This window comes from Caretta caretta, chromosome 5 (genome assembly GCF_965140235.1).
Source record: "Caretta caretta isolate rCarCar2 chromosome 5, rCarCar1.hap1, whole genome shotgun sequence".
NCBI lineage: Eukaryota > Metazoa > Chordata > Testudines > Cheloniidae > Caretta > Caretta caretta.
Genome location: NC_134210.1, coordinates 3,408,423 through 3,427,290, shown reverse-complemented (window position 1 = coordinate 3,427,290; position 18,868 = coordinate 3,408,423). Strand labels below are relative to the sequence as shown.

The window sequence follows — 18,868 nt, the reverse complement described above, 5'->3', positions numbered from 1 at the left end:
GTCATCTAGTCCAACCCCCTGCTCGAAGCAGGACCAATTCCCAGTTAAATCATCCCAGCCAGGGCTTTGTCAAGCCTGACCTTAAAAACTTCTAAGGAAGGAGATTCTACCACCTCCCTAGGTAACGCATTCCAGTGTTTCACCACCCTCATAGTGAAAAAGTTTTTCCTAATATCCAATCTAAACCTCCCCCACTGTAACTTGAGACCATTACTCCTCGTTCTGTCATCTGATACCATTGAGAACAGTCTAGAGCCATCCTCTTTGGAACCCCCTTTCAGGTAGTTGAAAGCAGCTATCAAATCCCCCCTCATTCTTCTCTTCTGCAGGCTAAACAATCCCAGCTCCCTCAGCCTCTCCTCATAACTCATATGTTCCAGACCCCTAATCATTTTTGTTGCCCTTCGCTGGACTCTCTCCAATTTATCCACATCCTTCTTGAAGTGTGGGGCCCAAAACTGGACACAGTACTCCAGATGAGGCCTCACCAATGTCGAATAGAGGGGAACGATCACGTCCCTCGATCTGCTCGCTATGCCCCTACTTATACATCCCAAAATGCCATTGGCCTTCTTGGCAACAAGGGCACACTGCTGACTCATATCCAGCTTCTCGTCCACTGTCACCCCTAGGTCCTTTTCCGCAGAACTGCTGCCTAGCCATTCGGTCCCTAGTCTGTAGCTGTGCATTGGGTTCTTCCGTCCTAAGTGCAGGACCCTGCACTTATCCTTATTGAACCTCATCAGATTTCTTTTGGCCCAATCCTCCAATTTGTCTAGGTCCTTCTGTATCCTATCCCTCCCCTCCAGTGTATCTACCACTCCTCCCAGTTTAGTATCATCCGCAAATTTGCTGAGAGTGCAATCCACACCATCCTCCAGATCATTTATGAAGATATTGAACAAAACCGGCCCCAGGACCGACCCTTGGGGCACTCCACTTGATACCGGCTGCCAACTAGACATGGAGCCATTGATCACTACCCGTTGAGCCCGACAATCTAGCCAGCTTTCTACCCACCTTGTAGTGCATTCATCCAGCCCATACTTCCTTAACTTGCTGACAAGAATACTGTGGGAGACCGTGTCAAAAGCTTTGCTAAAGTCAAGAAACAATACATCCATTGCTTTCCCTTCATCCACAGAACCAGTAATCTCATCATAGAAGGCAATTAGATTAGTCAGGCATGACCTTCCCTTGGTGAATCCATGCTGGCTGTTCCTGATCACTTTCCTCTCATGCAAGTGCTTCAGGATTGATTCTTTGAGGACCTGCTCCATGATTTTTCCAGGGACTGAAGTGAGGCTGACTGGCCTGTAGTTCCCAGGATCCTCCTTCTTCCCTTTTTTAAAGATTGGCACTACATTAGCCTTTTTCCAGTCATCCGGGACTTCCCCGGTTCGCCACGAGTTTTCAAAGATAATGGCCAATGGCTCTGCAATCACAGCCGCCAGTTCCTTCAGCACTCTCGGATGCAACTCGTCCGGCCCCATGGACTTGTGCACGTCCAGCTTTTCTAAAAAGTCCCTAACCACCTCTATCTCCACAGAGGGCTGGCCATCTCTTCCCCATTTTGTGATGCCCAGCGTAGCAGTCTGGGAGCTGACCTTGTTAGTGAAAACAGAGGCAAAAAAAGCATTGAGTACATTAGCTTTTTCCACATCCTCTGTCACTAGTTTGCCTCCCTCATTCAGTAATCAGAGGAACAGCCGTGTTAGTCTGTATTCGCAAAAAGAAAAGGAGTACTTGTGGCACCTTAGAGACTAACCAATTTATTTGAGCATGAGCTTTCGTGAGCCACAGCTCACTTCATCAGATGTTTCATCATTCAGTAAGGGGCCCACACATTCCTTGGCTTTCTTCTTGTTGCCAACATACCTGAAGAAACCCTTCTTGTTACTCTTGACATCTCTGGCTAGCTGCAGCTCCAGGTGCGATTTGGCCCTCCTGATAACATTCCTACATGCCCTAGCAATATTTTTATACTCTTCCCTGGTCATATGTCCAACCTTCCACTTCTTGTAAGCTTCTTTTTTATGTTTAAGATCCGCTAAGATTTCACCATTAAGCCAAGCTGGTCGCCTGCCATATTTACTATTCTTTCGACTCATCGGGATGGTTTGTCCCTGTAACCTCAACAGGGATTCCTTGAAATACAGCCAGCTCTCCTGGACTCCTTTCGCCTTCATGTTAGTCCCCCAGGGGATCCTGGCCATCCGTTCCCTGAGGGAGTCGAAGTCTGCTTTCCTGAAGTCCAGGGTCCGTATCGTGCTGCTTACCTTTCTTCCCTGTGTCAGGATCCTGAACTCAACCAACTCATGGTCACTGCCCCCCAGATTCCCATCCACTTTTGCTTCCCCCACTAATTCTACCCGGTTTGTGAGCAGCAGGTCAAGAAAAGCGCCCCCCCTAGTTGGCTCCTCGAGCACTTGCGCCAGGAAATTGTCCCCTACGCTTTCCAAAAACTTCCTGGATTGTCTATGCACCGCTGTATTGCTCTCCCAGCAGATATCAGGAAAATTAAAGTCACCCAGGAGAATCAGGGCATGCGATCCAGTAGCTTCCGTGAGCTGCCGGAAGAAAGCCTCATCTACCTCATCCCCCTGGTCCGGTGGTCTATAGCAGACTCCCACCACTACATCACTCTTGTTGCACACACTTCTAAACTTAATCCAGAGACACTCAGGTTTTTCTGCAGTTTCGTACCGGAGCTCTGAGCAGTCATACTGCTCCCTTACATACAGTGCTACTCCCCCACCTTTTCTGCCCTGCCTGTCCTTCCTGAACAGTTTATAACCATCCATGACAGTACTCCAGTCATGTGAGTTATCCCACCAAGTCTCTGTTATTCCAATCACGTCATAGTTCCTTGACATCACCAGGACCTCCAGTTCTCCCTGCTTGTTTCCAAGGCTTTGTGCATTTGTATATAAGCACTTGAGATAACCTGTTGATCGCCCCTCATTCCCAGTATGAGGCAGGAGCCCTCCCCTCACAGACATTCCTGCCTGTGCTTCCTCCCGGTATCCCGCTTTCCCACTTACCTCAGGGCTTTGGTCTCCTTCCCCCGGTGAACCTAGTTTAAAGCCCTCCTCACTAGGTTAGCCAGCCTGCTCGCGAAGATGCTCTTCCCTCTCTTCGTTAAGTGGAGCCCGTCTCTGCCTAGCACTCCTTCTTGGAACACCATCCCATGGTCGAAGAATCCAAAGCCTTCTCTCTGACACCACCTGCGTAGCCATTCGTTGACTTCCACGATTCGACGCTCCCTACCTAGGCCTTTTCCTTCCACGGGGAGGATGGACGAGAACACCACTTGCACCTCCAACTCCTTTATCCTTCTTCCTAGAGCCACATAGTCCGCAGTGATCCGCTCAAGGTCATTCTTGGCAGTATCATTAACCCCTCTCGGAGACAGACTGTCAAACCCAGGGACCCCTCTAGGACACTTCAACATTTTCCGAGGGCACAGCATCCGTGAGGTGTGTGTCCCCTTCTCACCTTCACACACACAGGCCTCCTCCAGGTGCAGTCAGGGGTAGAACCCAGGTGTTCTGGCTGCTGCCAGCCCGTTGTGCTGGGTGACCCCTGCGTCTCAGGTGCTGTTCTCTCCCCGTGCTGCGGTCCAGGCGGGCCAGGCTTGTGCTCTGGCAGGAGGGCTGTGATCCTGGGGAGGGGGGCACGCATGACCAAGGTGATATTTGCCACCTTCCAGCCCCCGAGGGAGTGGATTCCTGGGTCTTGCTCCAGCTTTGGAGCTGACTCCGGGCTTGTGTCACAGCCCAGAGGTGGGAATCGGGAGACGGATGCAGACAGGGCGCCCTCGTTAGCTTTCTGATCATGGGAGCCCAACCGAGCCTCCCGTCCCCGCCCCTCCAGCCCGTCAGCTGATCCCAGGGGGATCAGGAGTTAGGGGCAGCGGGGACCAGGAGCTCCACCCCGGAGCGGGGAGCTCTCATCTCCCTCTGCAGTGACCTGCTGACCACTCGCTCCGCAGGCCAGCGGGAGAGAGAAGCTCCCAGTTCTCCCGGCGGGAAATCCAGAACATGCTGGGGGGGCCTCTGTGGGGCCAGAAAGAGGGGAACCCCAGGGACTCCTAGAGGGTGGGGATTTCGGTCAATCCCTTCCCCCAGCCAGGGGCTCCCCCCATCCCTCAGGTGGATTATTTTCAGGAGATGGTGCCAGCCAGCCCCAGCCCTTGCCCAGCCCTGCTGGGGTCTGGGGGGCTGGGCAAAGGCCCAGGTGACGGCAGGGCGTGTGGGGCTCTGGTGCAGCTCCCCCTGCCCTCCCCAGAGAGTTATGGCATCAGAGCACCTGTAATTCTAGCTGCCTATTGAAGGCTCCGGCCATAAATCCAGGCAGCCCCATGAAGCTAGAAAGGCAAAGCCCAGGTTAACGAGGGCAGGTGAGGCCCCAGAGCCCCTGGCCCAGGGAGGAGGCCCTGAAGCGAGGAGCCCTCCAGCCGGGAGCTGGTCTGGGCAAGGGGGAGCAGCTGCTCTGAAAGCCTGGGGCTTCCCCTTGGGGCAGAGGGGAGTGAGGAGCAGAGGGTCCTGTGTTCCCTGCTGCGGGAGTGGAGAGCCGGCAGACAGTCCCGTCCACGCGTCGCCCCTCCGCAGCGGTGAGGGTAAATCCCACCTCTGCCCTGCCGTCGGGCTAGGCTCTCACCAGGGCCCAGGGCTGGTGTGGGGCTGAAGGGGGCTCCGTGGGGCCGCAGAGGACAGTAATTAGCCCTGGGATCTGCAGGAGGAGCTGTCGATGCAGCAGGGTTATTGGAATTGATTTCAATTTAGAAGCTGAGAGAGGCCTGGCAGGGAGCCACCGCTCTGCAGCACAGCCGCACACCACGTTAGCACCAGCGGCGGCTCCTCCCGGGGGGCTAGAACCGGGCACTGGGGCTCGGGGCTCCTGGGTTCTCGGCCTGTCGTGGGGAGGGCGTGTGGCTGAGTGGTTAGAGCGGGGCACTAACGGTACGTCCGCACTGCAGCGTAAACCTGGGCTCCCCACTGCCGGGTCTCCTGGCCGTGCTGACGTGGCCGCACCTCACTGCATAGACCATCCGAGTCAGGTCTCGTCTTGAGCTCCGTCCACACTGCACAGTGACAGGGTGTGACGCAGCAGGAACGGGGCGGATTGACCGGGGAATGTCTGCATGGGGAATGGGAGAGGAGGGGATGAGCCTGTAACCTGAGCCAGGAGAGGGCTGGGGCCAGGTGACACCTTTGCCTGGGGAAACTGGACAAAGGCTGCAGGAGAGAGCCTGCTGTTGTGTGTGTGTGTGTGGGAGGGGGGTTGGTTTCAGTTTGGTGCTGGGTGGAGGAACACAGGGAACCCCAGGGCTGGGGTCTAAGCTACCTGCCCCCCAGAAGGACTTGACTGAGGGGTCCTGGTTGTACCCACAAGCTCTGTTTTGGACTGTGTTCCTGTTGTCCAATAAACCTTCCGTTTTACTGGCTGGCTGAGAGTCTCAGTGAATCCAGGAAGAGGGGTGCAGGGCCCTGATTCCCCCACACTCCGTGACAACTGGTGGTAGCAATGGGATCTATTGTACCCCGTGGACGGCACTTCCTGCAGTAAGTGACTAGGGAACAGTAAAACGAAGGGGGATTGACGGGGACCAGGCGTGCTGAAGAGTCAGAGAGAGATGGTTTCAGGGGGCGGTTAACCCCTGGGAGTGTGTGACCAGAGAGAAGGACTTTTGCACCAACAGGGTCCCCCGGGGGATTGCAGCGAGCGGTCCCAGGGGCGGAGGAGTCTGCAGCTCCACCCTGGCAAAGAGGTGGTGACCTCAAGAAGGACTGGCACACTAGGCGTTCTCCCTGGAAACCATGGAAAGCTGCCTGGGCCTGCAAGTGGCCAGCAGGGAGATGTATGCGAAATGCCTTAAGAGCGACCTGGTGGAGCTGTGCAGGCAGAGGGGGCTGCGCACTGGGAGGTCCACCAAGGAACAGCTGATTGCCCAGTTGGAGGAGAGGGATCGCTTGGATGACCCGATCCCTGCCCCTGAGGGAAGGCGCCCGGTGGACGCAGCGTGGGCCCTGGGGCCTGACCTGCCTGGGAGGGGTCAGACTGCTGCTGAGGACATCCCGAGACCCTGCCTACCTATGCCTAGTGGAGGGGTTGGGGGAAGCCCAGGGAATACCAAGGGCACCCTGACCTCGGCAGCCAGCAGGGGATCCTCCCGGTGGAGCTCCCCATCCCTGGAGCGGAGGCAGCTGGAATGGGAGTGGGAGATGAAAATGAGGGAGTTGGAGGATTGTGAAAGGCAGCAGCAGCATGAGGAGAAGCAGCGGCAAACTGAGCTGGGGGAGAAGGAGAAACAGCATCAGCATGAACTGGAGCTGGCCAGGCTGAGGAGCAGTGGGGCCCCGGCTGCGGTGAGTGCGGGGGGACCCAAGACTGCAAGGAGCTTTGATAAGTGCTTCCTGGCCCAGCGGAAGGAGGGGGAGGACATAGATAGCTTCCTGACGGCCTTTGAGAATGCCTGCAGGGTTGACCCTGCAGACAGGCTCCAGTTTCTCACCCCCTTATTGGACCCCAAAGCCGTGGAGGTGTACAGCAAAATGAAAGGGCCGGAGGCAGGGGACTACGAACTGTTCAAAAAGGCCCTGCTCCACGAGTTTGGGCTGACTCCCAAGATGTACCGGAGAAGGTTCCGGAGTCAGTGTAAAACGCCTGAGGTCACCAACCTACAACTGGTCAACCGGATGCAGGGATATGCCCGCAAGTGGACAGCTGGGGCCCAAGCTAAAGAGGACCTGCTTGACCTAATCATACTGGAGCAACTGTATGAACGGTGCCCTTCCGACCTGAGGCTGTGACTGGTGGACAAAAAGCTCGAGAACCCCCAGCACGCAGGGCAGCTGGCCGATGAGTTTGTGAACAGTCGGTCAGGGGGTAGCCGGGAGGAGTCCCAAAAGAACAGGCCCCCCCCCCGATGCAGAGAGAGAGTCACCATGGGACCTCACAGTGGGGAAATGTAGAGAACCCCCTCCAAAGGGGAACACCTGGCGTCAGGACCATTCGACCTGCTCGAGGGGACCAACGGGACATGAGCTGCTATCACTGTGGCCAGAGAGGCCATGTACGGTCCCAGTGCCCCAGGCTCAGGGACAGACTGAGCAGACCCAACCTACCCAGGGTTAACTGGGTAGGGACCCAGTCGGATGAGGGGCAGACGACCCAGACAAGGGGGGCTGCCAGCTTACCACCTGCTCCGGAGGGAAGAGTACCCCAGGCCAGCTCCGCCGGAGGGTTGGATGCTCCAGACTCAAGGTTCTCGGTTTACAGGGTGGGCGCGGGGCTGTCCCTCTGGAGAGAGTACCTTGTTCCCCTGGAGGTGGATGGGAGGAAGATCAACGGATACTGGGATATGGGCACGGAGGTGACACTGGCCCGGCCTGGGGTGGTGGACCCAGATCGGGTGGTGCCCGACACCTACCTGACCCTGATGGGGGTGGACAGGATCCCATTCAAGGTGCCCGTGGCAAGGATACACCTGAAATGGGGGTCCAAGGAGGGCCCCAAGGATGTGGGGTTACACCCACTGAGGTGTTGATGGGGGGGACCTAGAAGACTGGCCAAGCAAGCCCCAGACCGCCCTGGTTGTGACGCGTAGCCAGAGCCGGCGAGGGGCACTGCACCCTGACCTCGGGGAGGGTACCACACCGGAGGCGCAGGACCCTACCCTGGTGGGGAGGGAGCGCCGAGGGGCACGGCTCAGAGAGGCGGAGGCCTCAGACCTGGCCACTGAGGGGGAACCGGGCCCCATCCCTTCCCCAGCCGCTGAGTTCCAGGCCGAGTTGAGGAAAGATCCCTCCTTGCGGAAGCTCAGGGACCTGGCCGACCTCAGTGTGGGACGGACCATGAGGAGAGGCTGCCAGGAGAGGTTCCTGTGGGAGAAGGGGTTCCTGTACCGAGAATGGGCTCCCACAAGGGAAGTAGAGTCCTGTGGGATCAGGAGGCAGCTGGTGGTCCCCCAGAAGTATCGCCGCAAGCTACTGTACCTGGCCCATGACATCCCCCTCGCAGGGCACCAGGGAATCCGGCGCACCCGGCAGAGGTTGCTACAGAACTTTTACTGGTCCGGGGTCTTTACCACAGTCCGGCAGTATTGCCGATCCTGTGACCCCTGTCAGAGGGTGGGGAAGGCCCGGGACAAGGGGAAAGCGGCTTTGAGACCTTTGCCCATCATAGAGGAGCCTTTCCAGAAGGTGGCCATGGACATCGTGGGGCCTCTCAGCAAGACGACCCGGTCGGGGAAGAAATACATTCTGGTGGTGGTAGATTTTGCCACCCGCTACCCCGAGGCAGTGCCCTTAGCTTCCTTTGAAGCAGACACCGTGGCCGATGCGCTCCTGACCATTTTCAGCCGAGTGGGGTTCCCCAAGGAAGTCTTGACAGACCAAGGCTCCAACTTCATGTCGGCCCTGCTCCGGTGCTTGTGGGAGAAATGTGGGGTCCGGCACGACTGGGCCTCAGCTTATCACCCCCAGTCCAATGGGCTGGTGGAGAGGTTCAATGGGATGCTAAAGATGATGCTGAAAACCTTTATGAACCAGCACCCGCAGGATTGGGACAAGTACTTACCTCACCTGCTGTTCGCGTACAGGGAGGTGCCCCAAGAGTCTACCGGATTTTCGCCTTTCGAACTGTTATATGGAAGGAGGGTGAGGGGCCCCCTGGACCTGATGAGAGACGAGTGGGAGGGGAAGGCCACTCCCGATGGAGAGTCAGTGGTGGAGTATGTCCGGATCTTCCGAGAGAGACTGGCTGAACTCACGGGCCTGGCCAAGGAGAATATGGCCAGAGCCCAGAGGAAGCAGAAGGTCTGGTATGACTGCACGGCGCGGGCCCGTGCCTACGCCACCGGGGATCAGGTGATGGTTCTCATCCCTGTGAGAAAGAACAAACTACAGGCCGCCTGGGAGGGCCCTTTCAAGGTTGTCAAGCAGCTCAATGAGGTAAACTATGCGGTGGAGCTGTCGAACCGGGCGCACCACCGCCGGGTGTACCATGTGAATATGATGAAGCCATATTATGCCAGGGGGAAGGTGGTGTTGGCCGTGTGTGGACATTGGGAGGAGCAGGGAGATGACCCTTTAGTAGATCTATTCCCTGGGACCAGAGCTGGTTCCCCCCTGGAAACAATTCCCCTCTCGGATCAGCTAACCCCTGCCCAGCAAGCTGAGGTCAGGGGGGTGCTGCATCCGTACCGACAGCTGTTTTCCAACCAGCCTGGACGCACTAATCTGACTGTCCACCGGGTGCAGACAGGGTCGCACCCGCCGATAAGATGCTCCCCCTTCCGAGTCACAGGGAAAACTGCTCAGGACCTGGAAAGAGAGGTCCGGGACATGCTGGCTTTGGGGGTGATCCAGCCATCTGCCAGCCCTTGGGCCTCGCCGGTGGTGCTGGTCCCCAAAAAGGACGGGTCGGTCCGGTTCTGTGTGGACTATCGGAAGCTCAATGCCATCACAGTATCGGATGCCTACCCCATGCCCAGGCCGGACGAGCTCCCAGACAAGCTGGGAGGAGCTCGGTACCTTACCACCATGGACCTTACAAAGGGCTACTGGCAAGTGCCGCTGGATGCAGATGCCCGACTGAAATCGGCCTTTATCACCCCTCTGGGCCTCTATGAGTTCCTGACCCTGCCTTTCGGCCTCAAGGGAGCGCCGGCCACCTTCCAGCGCCTGGTGGATCAGCTACTGAGGGAGATGGAGAGTTTTGTTGTGGTGTACATTGATGACATCTGTGTCTTTAGCCAGACCTGGGAGGACCACGTGTCCCAGGTTAGACAAGTGCTGGACCGACTCCAGGGGGCTGGGCTGACTGTAAAAGCGGAGAAGTGCAAGGTGGGGATGGCGGAAGTGTCTTACCTGGGCCATCGGGTGGGGAGCGGCCGCCTAAAGCCGGAACCAGCCAAGGTGGAGGTGATCAGAGACTGGCCCACTCCCCACACCAAAAAGCAGGTCCAAGCCTTTATTGGGATGGCCGGGTACTATCGAAGATTTGTGCCCCACTTTAGCACCATCGCCACCCCCATCACTGAGCTATGCAAGAAGGGGAAGCCAGACAAGGTGGTCTGGACCGAGCAGTGCCAGGAGGCTTTCCGGGCGCTGAAGGAGGCTCTGGTCAGTGGCCCAGTTCTGGCGAACCCAGACTTTGACAAGCCCTTTGTGGTGTTCACCGACGCCTCCGACACGGGACTGGGGGCGGTGTTAATGCAGGAGGATGGAAAGGGGGAGAGACACCCCATCGTGTACCTGAGCAAGAAGTTGCTACCCCGGGAGCAACACTATGCGGCCATCGAGAAGGAGTGCCTGGCCATGGTGTGGGCCCTCAAGAAACTAGAGCCCTATCTCTTCGGGCGACACTTCACCGTGTACACCGACCACTCTCCCCTGACCTGGCTGCACCAGATGAAAGGAGCCAACGCGAAACTCCTGAGATGGAGCCTGCTCCTGCAGGATTACGACATGGACGTGGTCCATGTGAAGGGAAGTGCCAACCTGATAGCGGATGCGCTGTCCCGGAGAGGGGGCCCCGAACTTCCCCAGGTCACTGGTCACAGTGACCCCGCTCAGTTCGGTCTCGAAGGGGGGAGAGATGTGACGCAGCAGGGAGGGGGGAGTGTTGACCTGGGAATGTGGCAGGGGAGTTTCAATGGGGATGGGTTTCAGAGTAACAGCCGTGTTAGTCTGTATTCGCAAAAAGAAAAGGAGGACTTGTGGCACCTTAGAGACTTTCCAATTTATTTGAGCATGAGCTTTCGTGAGCTACAGCTCACTTCATCGGATGCCTTCAGTGGAAAATATCCGATGAAGTGAGCTGTAGCTCACAAAAGCTTATGCTCAAATAAATTGGTTAGTCTCTAAGGTGCCACAAGTACTCCTTTTCTTCTTTCAATGGGGATGGGAGACCTGAGAGTCTGTAACCTGAGCCAGGATGGGGAGGGGGAGGTAACACCTCTGCCCGGGAAACTGGACAAAGGCTGCAGGAGAGAGCCTGCTGGGGGGGCGGGGGTTGGTTTCAGTTTTGTGCTGGGTGGTGGAACATAGGGCACCCCAAGCTCCCTACCCCCCAGAAGGACTCGACTGAGGGGTCCTGGTTGTACCCACAAGCTCTGTTTTAGACTGGGTTCCTATTGTCCAATAAACCTTCCGTTTTACTGGCTGGCTGAGTCACGGTGAATCCCAGGAAGAGGGGTGCAGGGCCCTGACTCCCCCACACTCTATGACACAGGGCTTGGACTGTCCCAGCGGGACTCAGGCTCTGACCCTCCCCCTGGCAGGGCCCTAGGACCTGGCTGTGCACTGACCCGAGTCAGACTGATTTGAGTGTGGACGGAAAGGGGGCTTGGGCTCAGCCCTAAGTCAGAGCCTGGGCATGGTGAGCTGTGTAGACGCCCTCGGTGTCAGCAGGAGATCGAGGTTTTGAACCCCACCCTCGTGATCCCAAACTCTTTGTTTACTCCCACGCCCGCAACGCTCTGCAACTGTGACCTGCCATCCCTGTGTGGCCGGCTGCTTGGTCGTATCCAGCCCTGGCATTATTACTGAGTGTCATCACTGAGACAAGGGGGAGCTGGGCTGGCTTATTCCAGGGCTGCCTATGGCCCCAGTTGTGCCTAGGGACACCCAAAGCCTCTGCTGCCCATAGCCACAATGCCGGTTGCTTTCCAAGGGCCTGGTCCCTCCCCGCATAGCCTCCCATGGCTCTTGGCTCAGTCCTCGAGGCAGATAAAAGGAGCCCGGCTGTGTGGGACCTGGAGGGCGCTTGGCAGAGAGGCTGTCTCCGTGACAGCGTGGCAGTGATTTTCCAGCAGTTTCTAGCCTGACATGAATAGTTGGTGGAGTCCTGCTCCTGGGTCAGACCCAGGAATCTCTTACTAGCCATGTGGCAGGGTCTGAGCCCCGAGTACAGCCCCCCAGTGTCCTGGGGAAAGGGCAGCCCAGCTCCCATCTTTGCCTTTGGTCTGTCTGGGCCGCGCAGAAGCCCTGGCTCAAACCCGTCCGGATCTGGAGAGTGATCTGATGCAGATCTGGTTCCAGAACCAAGCCTTGCTGCTCAGCCCCGGAGCTGCTCTGGGTAAGGAGGGACACCCCCCAATGGGACATAATGCAGCTCGTCTTCTAGCCAGGGGGTCCCACTAGCACCTGCCCCCCGCGAGTGAAACCTGAGTCCCCAGGAGCCCCCATGGTGGAATTGCAGCCTCCACAGCTGTGTGCTTTGAGGCTGCCCCATTTACCATGTGCACTGGAGTCGTGGCTAATGCAAAGCCCAAGAGCCACAGGAAGAAGCTCTCCGAGACCCAAATGCAGCCCTTGGCTGTGTGTACTGTGTGATCCCTAAAGACTACAGGTCCCATGCCACACCTTGAGCTGACTTAATGCCTCGGAGTTCTCCACCCCTTGCATGTGCACCGTTGCCCTCTCCAGGACAGAGCCAGAACCGCTGCACTGTGTCTCATAGACTCTGCACAGGGCTGAGAACTGGAGCAGGAGGAGGGGCGCGCCATCGCCGTGGGATGAGGCGTGTGCCCGCAGGCCTGGTGCAGCATTGAACCGGGGGGCGGCTGCAATCTGCTCCAGAGCAGCCAAACTGGAAGAGGCTCTCGGGCTCCTGCCAAGTTTCCCACCCTTGGCCTGGTGCCGTTCTCGTGTCCTGCGCTGGGGGCTGTTGCTGGGACGTGGGTTGCTGGAAGCTCCAGCAGCCAAGCAAAGTAACTTTTTTCATCCAGGCCTTTTTAGGGTTTGCTCCCTTGACTTCGCTCCTGATTCTTTGGTGACATTTCAGGTTCGTCCCCTTGGGCCCCCTGCCGGACCCAGCAGCAGCGCAATTAGCCGTACAGGCTGCTCTCCCAGGGCAGGTGGCATGGCCCAGTGGGTTGGGAATGAGCTAACGCCTTCTGCCTCTTTATGGGGGGCACCCACGGGGACTTCGCTTCTAAAGCTTTTCACCTCTGGAGGGCTGATTCCAGTCCAGCCCGGGGAGCAGGGGACACTTGCTGCAGCAGCCAGGGTGCGATGAGCTGATCTGAGCCCCGTTCCTTGTTCCACGTGCATCCGTGTTACAGGACCAGCCGGCCCAGTGAGCACTAATCTGCCCTCTCTCCAGCAGAGCTGCCAGGGACTCCGAGATTGAGAGAGGGTCTTGCCGGGTGCTGGGAGACAGGTGGGGGGAAGCTTCCCCTGGTTCTGCCCAGCTCCTCCCACCAGCGTGAAATTGACTGTGCCCGCGGGAAGCAGCCAAGCAGGGCGACGACGGTGTATGTCGAACAGCCCCCCTTTCTCTCTCTCTCTTTTGCATTCCCTCTCTCTGCCTGGCACGCGCGTGAACACACACACACCCCCTCGTGCTCTCTGGTGCACACATGTTCTCTCTTTCACTCGCACCCTTTCTCTCTCTCTCTCTCTCTCTCTCTGTCTCTTTAAGGGACTCCAGTGAACCGAATCCCCATCATGGCCAAGCAGGTGCTGGACCTGTACACGCTGTACCGACTGGTGACCGAGAAGGGCGGCCTGGTCGAAGTGATCAACAAGAAGATCTGGCGGGAGATCACCAAAGGCCTCAACCTCCCCACGTCCATCACCAGCGCGGCATTCACTCTCCGCACGCAGTGAGCTGCTGCCGCCTTGCAGGGCGCGCGGGAGAGAGCTGGGCTGGGGGTGCCAAGGGGGCAGGGTCTGGAGGGTGGGGAAGGGAAGTTATGGGAAGGGGGGAACCAGATTGGGAGGACCAGGCTTTGCAGAGGGGGTCAGCCCCACTCCAGCGCCATCCCAGTGGCTCCTGCTTCCCGCAGGGTTTGGCCGGGTCCAGTAGTGATGATGGTGTGGTCGTCGTGAGGGATAATGGCCGGCGTGTGCGCCATTTGCCCTCTGGCGGCCGTCCCACAGGGACGCTGAAGGCCTTTCCTCTGCCCACCACGGGGCCTCTCCCTTAGCTCAGGTAGTAGAGGCCGCCAGTTTGCGCCCCAAAGGTCCAGGGGTGGCTCAGAGAACGTCAAGGCTGCCAAGAGACTCGCTCAAAAGTCAGTAAACGCCAGAGTGAAGGTTGACGACCGAACCATAACTCTGCCCCTTGTGGGTTTGCACCTGCATTTGTGCAGCGCCTAGCACCGTGGGGCCTCGATGCTGAATGGGCTGACACAGCCCTGGCTGGGATGATTTAATTGGGGACGGGTCCTGCTTTTGAGCAGGGGGTTGGACTAGATGACATCCTGAGGTCCCTTCCAACCCTGAGATTCTATGATTCTATGATTCTAGGCAACGCTGCAACCCAATCATTAATGGTAACACCAGACAGGCCTTGCCATAGGTGCCGACTCCCCCTCTAGCCGGGGGGGGTGCTCGACCCCCGCTCCACCCCGAGCCCCGCCCCCACTCCACCCCTTCCCCCAAACCCCTGCCTCACCTCTTACCCGCCTCCTCCCCCGAGCATGCCCCGTTCCCGCTCCTCCCCCTCCCTCCTACAGCTTCCTATGTGCCGCGAAACAGCTGTTTGGGTGGGAGGCACTGGGAGGGAGGGGGAGGAGTTGGTCAGAGGGTGAGAGGTGCTGGGGGGCAGAGGGGAGGGGGCAGCTTGGCTGCCAATGGGTGCTAAGCACAGGGTGGCTGGAGTGGTGAGCCATTGTCCTTGGATGGGAGCATTGCTCTGAACCCTTTGAAATGCTCACGTGGGGTCATTAACCGGCCAGCCGGCAGCGGTGCGGGGTGGAAGATGCCACCAATCACAGCCAGGGGCTCATCACCCTCTGTGTCCCCCTCGCCCCCGCCCCCCTCCAGGTACATGAAATACCTGTACCCCTACGAATGTGAGAAACAAGCCCTCAGCTCCCCCGGCGAGCTCCAGGCCGCCATCGACAGCAACCGGCGAGAGGGGCGGAGGCAGACCTTTGGGACGGCGCTTTTCAGCTACTCCCCCGTGGGCACCCCAGCCATGCTGGCCTCCCCGAAGATCCCCATGCCGGCCCTCACCGTCTCCACGCACAGCTGCAGCCAGACGAGCCAAGTGCACGCCATTAAGAAAGGTGGGCGGGGCGGGGAAGCCCCACAGTCAGGAGGAGATGGGGGACGGGGCCGCCTTCTGTGGGACTGGATCGCAGCATCCGCCAGCAGCTAGTGGGGGCTCGCCTTTGGCCCCGGGGGCAGGAGACGCGGGTCTGTCCCCCGTGCTGCACGCACGCTGCTTAGTGGGTGGATCGTGGGGATCCAGCCGAGGGGGCTGCCCCGGGAAGGAACTTGGCCACCCACTCGCTGCTGGACCCCGCAGAGGCCACGGTGTCCCGGTCTGCTGCAGTCTGGCAGGCAGTTCTTGGGGGGGAGACACCCAGCTGGTCCTAGTGGATGACCCCGGGCAGCTTCCTGGAGGCAGGCGATGTGCCCGGCTCCCTAGCCAAGCCCCCGGAGAGGGGAAATGCCTTCCCGGCGACCCCGCTGGCCATGCCTGGGCACAGGAGCGGCACCGTGCGTGGGCACCGCTGCTATGGGGATCCCAGCCTGGCAAGCGCCCGGATTCAGGGGCTGCTTTGACTCCAGCCCCGAGGAGCTTGCCCACCGCGGGGCGTTGGTCTGGCGGCCAGCAGAGGCCGGGAGGGGTCAGCAGCTCGGGGAGCCACTCTGCCCCTCGTCACGCAGCCGGGCACAGGAGCCGGCTCCTTCCGCCCCGGCGTCTCTCCGGGCACAGCACCGCAGGGGCCCTCCTGCGCTGGCCCCAGGGGAGGGGGCCCAGCCCACCCTCTGGCCCTGCCAGCCCCTGAGCCCCTTGCCCCGCCTTGCGGTTCCAGAAGACGGCGTCCTGTCCGCGGCGGTGCCCAGCCGCATCGCCATCCCCGTCAGCCTGGCAGGGCACCACGTCGCCGCGGCCTCCCAGGCGGCCGCGCTGGAGCAGCTGCGGGAGAAGCTGGAGACGGGGGAGCCGCCCGAGAAGAAGGTGGCGCTGATGGCGGAGGAGCAGCAGCGGCTGATGCAACGCGCCCTGCAGCAGAACCTGCTGGCCATGGCCTCCCAGTTCCCCAGGAACATCAAGATCAGCAACCGAGGTCCCGGGCGGGGGGCGGGGCGGGCAGAGGGGGAGGGGCAGAGGGGCAGGGGCAGGAGCGGGCGGAGGGGGAGGCGGAGGGGGAGGCAGAGGGGCAGGGACAGGGGCGGGTGGGGCAGAGGGGGAGGGGCAGAGGGGCAGGGACAGGGGCGGGTGGGGCAGAGGGGGAGGGGCAGAGGGGCAGGGGGAGGGGCAGAGGGGCAGGGGCAGGGGCAGGTGGAGGGGGAGCAGAGGGGCAGGAGCAGGGGCAGGAGGGGCAGAGGGGGAGGGGGAGGGGCAGGGACAGGGGCAGGTGGAGGGGGAGCAGAGGGGCAGGAGCAGGGGCGGGTGGGGCAGAGGGGGAGGGGCAGGGGCAGGGACAGGGGCGGGTGGGGCAGAGGGGGAGGGGCAGGGGCAGGGACAGGGGCGGGTGGGGCAGAGGGGGAGGGGCAGGGGCAGGGACGGGCGGGTGGGGCAGAGGGGGAGGGGCAGAGGGGCAGGGGCAGGGGCGGGTGGAGGGGGAGCAGAGGGGCAGGGGCAGGAGGGGCAGAGGGGGAGGGGCAGAGGGGGAGGGGGAGCAGAGGGGCAGGGGCAGGAGGGGCAGAGGGGGAGGGGCAGAGGGGCAGGGACAGGGGCGGGCATCACAGCCTCGCTGGCTGGCGCCTTGTGACTGTCTGAACAGCTGTACCACCATGGGCTGTGACATGCTGCTGAGCTTGAAGCTAAGCAGGATCAGGGCTGCTCACTGGGTGGAGGGGGGACCCCAGCCGGGTGCCCCATTCCCCATGCTGTCCTCCGAGTCGGTACTGAGCCAGCAGCCCTGCACGGTGTTCAGGGACCGCAGGTTTGTTCGCCCTGGAGTCCCCGCAGGGTCCCTCTATGCGCCCCCCGGGCGAGATGCTCTTCCTGGAGTATTTCACTCTGGCGGCGGGACATGTGGCTGGTGGAGATAGGGCTGCTGTCTCCCCTGCCCATCTCCTGGAGCTCGAAGGAGGGAGCGCAGTGGAGAGCGGCTGAGCGGACCCAGTCCAGCCCTTCCCTGCGTGGGACAGATTCAGTCAGAGCCTGCTGGTCTCGTCACACCCACGCTGCTCAGCCTCTGGTGGGTGCCTGACCCGCACCCGGCTGGCCTGGCCGTCCGGGGGGAACCAGCCGGGCTTTCCTGGGGCTCACATGGTATCTCTGCAGGTACCAGCCATAACACAACTGCCCTGGGGTGAGGACTGCTGTTCCCCCCGCCAGGGGTTAATGAGAACCTGCGAACACACCGCAATAGAGCAGAGGGACAGGGCAGGATGGGGGCGGGGGCCACCCCGTGTTCCTAGATTTGTGATCCAGTGTGATGGCGGTGAGCACAAGCCGAACCCCCGGTGGATTCGGGCGAGCAGAATGTCTGATCTAGAATGAGAGGGATACATGTGGGTGGATAGAGAGGCACGTATGTTGTGTAAAGGGGTATGGACGATGTAGAGACAGTGAGCTAGATAGGGGTTATGAACAGATGGAGGGAGACAGAGAGACAAGGTGGGGGAGGTGATATCTTTTATTGGACCAACTTCTGTTGGTGAAACAGACAAACTTTTGAGCTACACAGAGCTCTTCTTCGGGTCTGGGAAAGGTAGATAGAGTGGTTTCCCCAGGGAATTGAAATTGGGGGGGGTTTCGAATTTACGGGAGCGGGTGTCAGGGCCAATGAGGGGTGAGACCGTGAGGGTGAAGGTGGGCTGCAGGGCACTATAGTAAAAACTGAAAAATGTTTCATGACCATTTTATTAGATTTTAAAATCATCACACAACTTAAAGTTGGTTTCAGAGGAACAGCCGTGTTAGTCTGTATTCGCAAAAAGAAAAGGAGTACTTGTGGCACCTTAGAGACTAACCAATTTATTTGAGCATGAGCTTTCGTGAGCTACAGCTCACTTCATCAGATGTTTACCGTGGAAACTGCAGCAGACTTTATATACACACAGAGAATATGAAACAATACCTCCTCCCACCCCACTGTCCTGCTGGTAATAGCTTATCTAAGTTGATCACTTTAGATAAGCTATTACCAGCAGGACAGTGGGGTGGGAGGAGGTATTGTTTCATATTCTCTGTGTGTATATAAAGTCTGCTGCAGTTTCCACGGTAAACATCTGATGAAGTGAGCTGTAGCTCACGAAAGCTCATGCTCAAATAAATTGGTTAGTCTCTAAGGTGCCACAAGTACTCCTTAACTTAAAGTTGGCTACTCAAGCCTTCTATGAAGCACTACGTCTGCATCCTTCCTGGTTTCTTGTTATAATTTTGCACAACTCTGTTAATGAACTTCGTGAATGCAATGCGTTCAGCTTTGGTGGCTTCTCGTGTGTCCGGTACTTCCAGTCCTTCCATGGATATACTCATTAGTTCAGTCACAGGATCAGGCAGAAGGCGACGTCTTTCTGAACACAAAATTCTATTCAATGAGGCAAAAGAACGCTCAGCTGTGGCTGTTGTGACTGGGAGTGGCAAGAGATGAATTCCCACTTCTCTCAGCCCAGGAAACAGAGCACAAAGATCGGGTCGAGCCTCTAGTGATGATAAAGAAGTTGAAGTCAAATCTTCATTCATTCGTCGTAGGATATTCCACTCTGTGTTCAAATTCTCTATTCTCTCCTGAGCACACGGCAGCCCCATGGCTGCTCGTGCCTCACTCCATTCAGCTGTCGGTGTTTTATAGGACAGGGATCTGTAAAAGCTGCATAGAGGTTGAGCAGAATCTAGAAGTCGCTGTTGTCGATTTTTAAGAATCTACTCTGTGTACTTTTTCAGTTGTCTTAACAAACACTTCTTGTCCTCTTCACTTAAGGATTCAATATAAACGCCT

General features: G+C 58.6%; 1 protein-coding gene across 1 annotated transcript in view; it reads left to right on the top strand.

The window, feature by feature from the left end:
- Positions 1-18,868, top strand: part of ARID3C (AT-rich interaction domain 3C) — a 141,727-nt gene that overhangs the window by 108,297 nt on the left and 14,562 nt on the right. Inside the window, exons 4-6 of the mRNA XM_048850238.2 lie at positions 13,435-13,618; positions 14,784-15,028; positions 15,785-16,039. Coding sequence (XP_048706195.2) covers positions 13,435-13,618; positions 14,784-15,028; positions 15,785-16,039 — 684 coding nt within the window. The remainder of the gene's footprint in view (positions 1-13,434; positions 13,619-14,783; positions 15,029-15,784; positions 16,040-18,868) is intronic.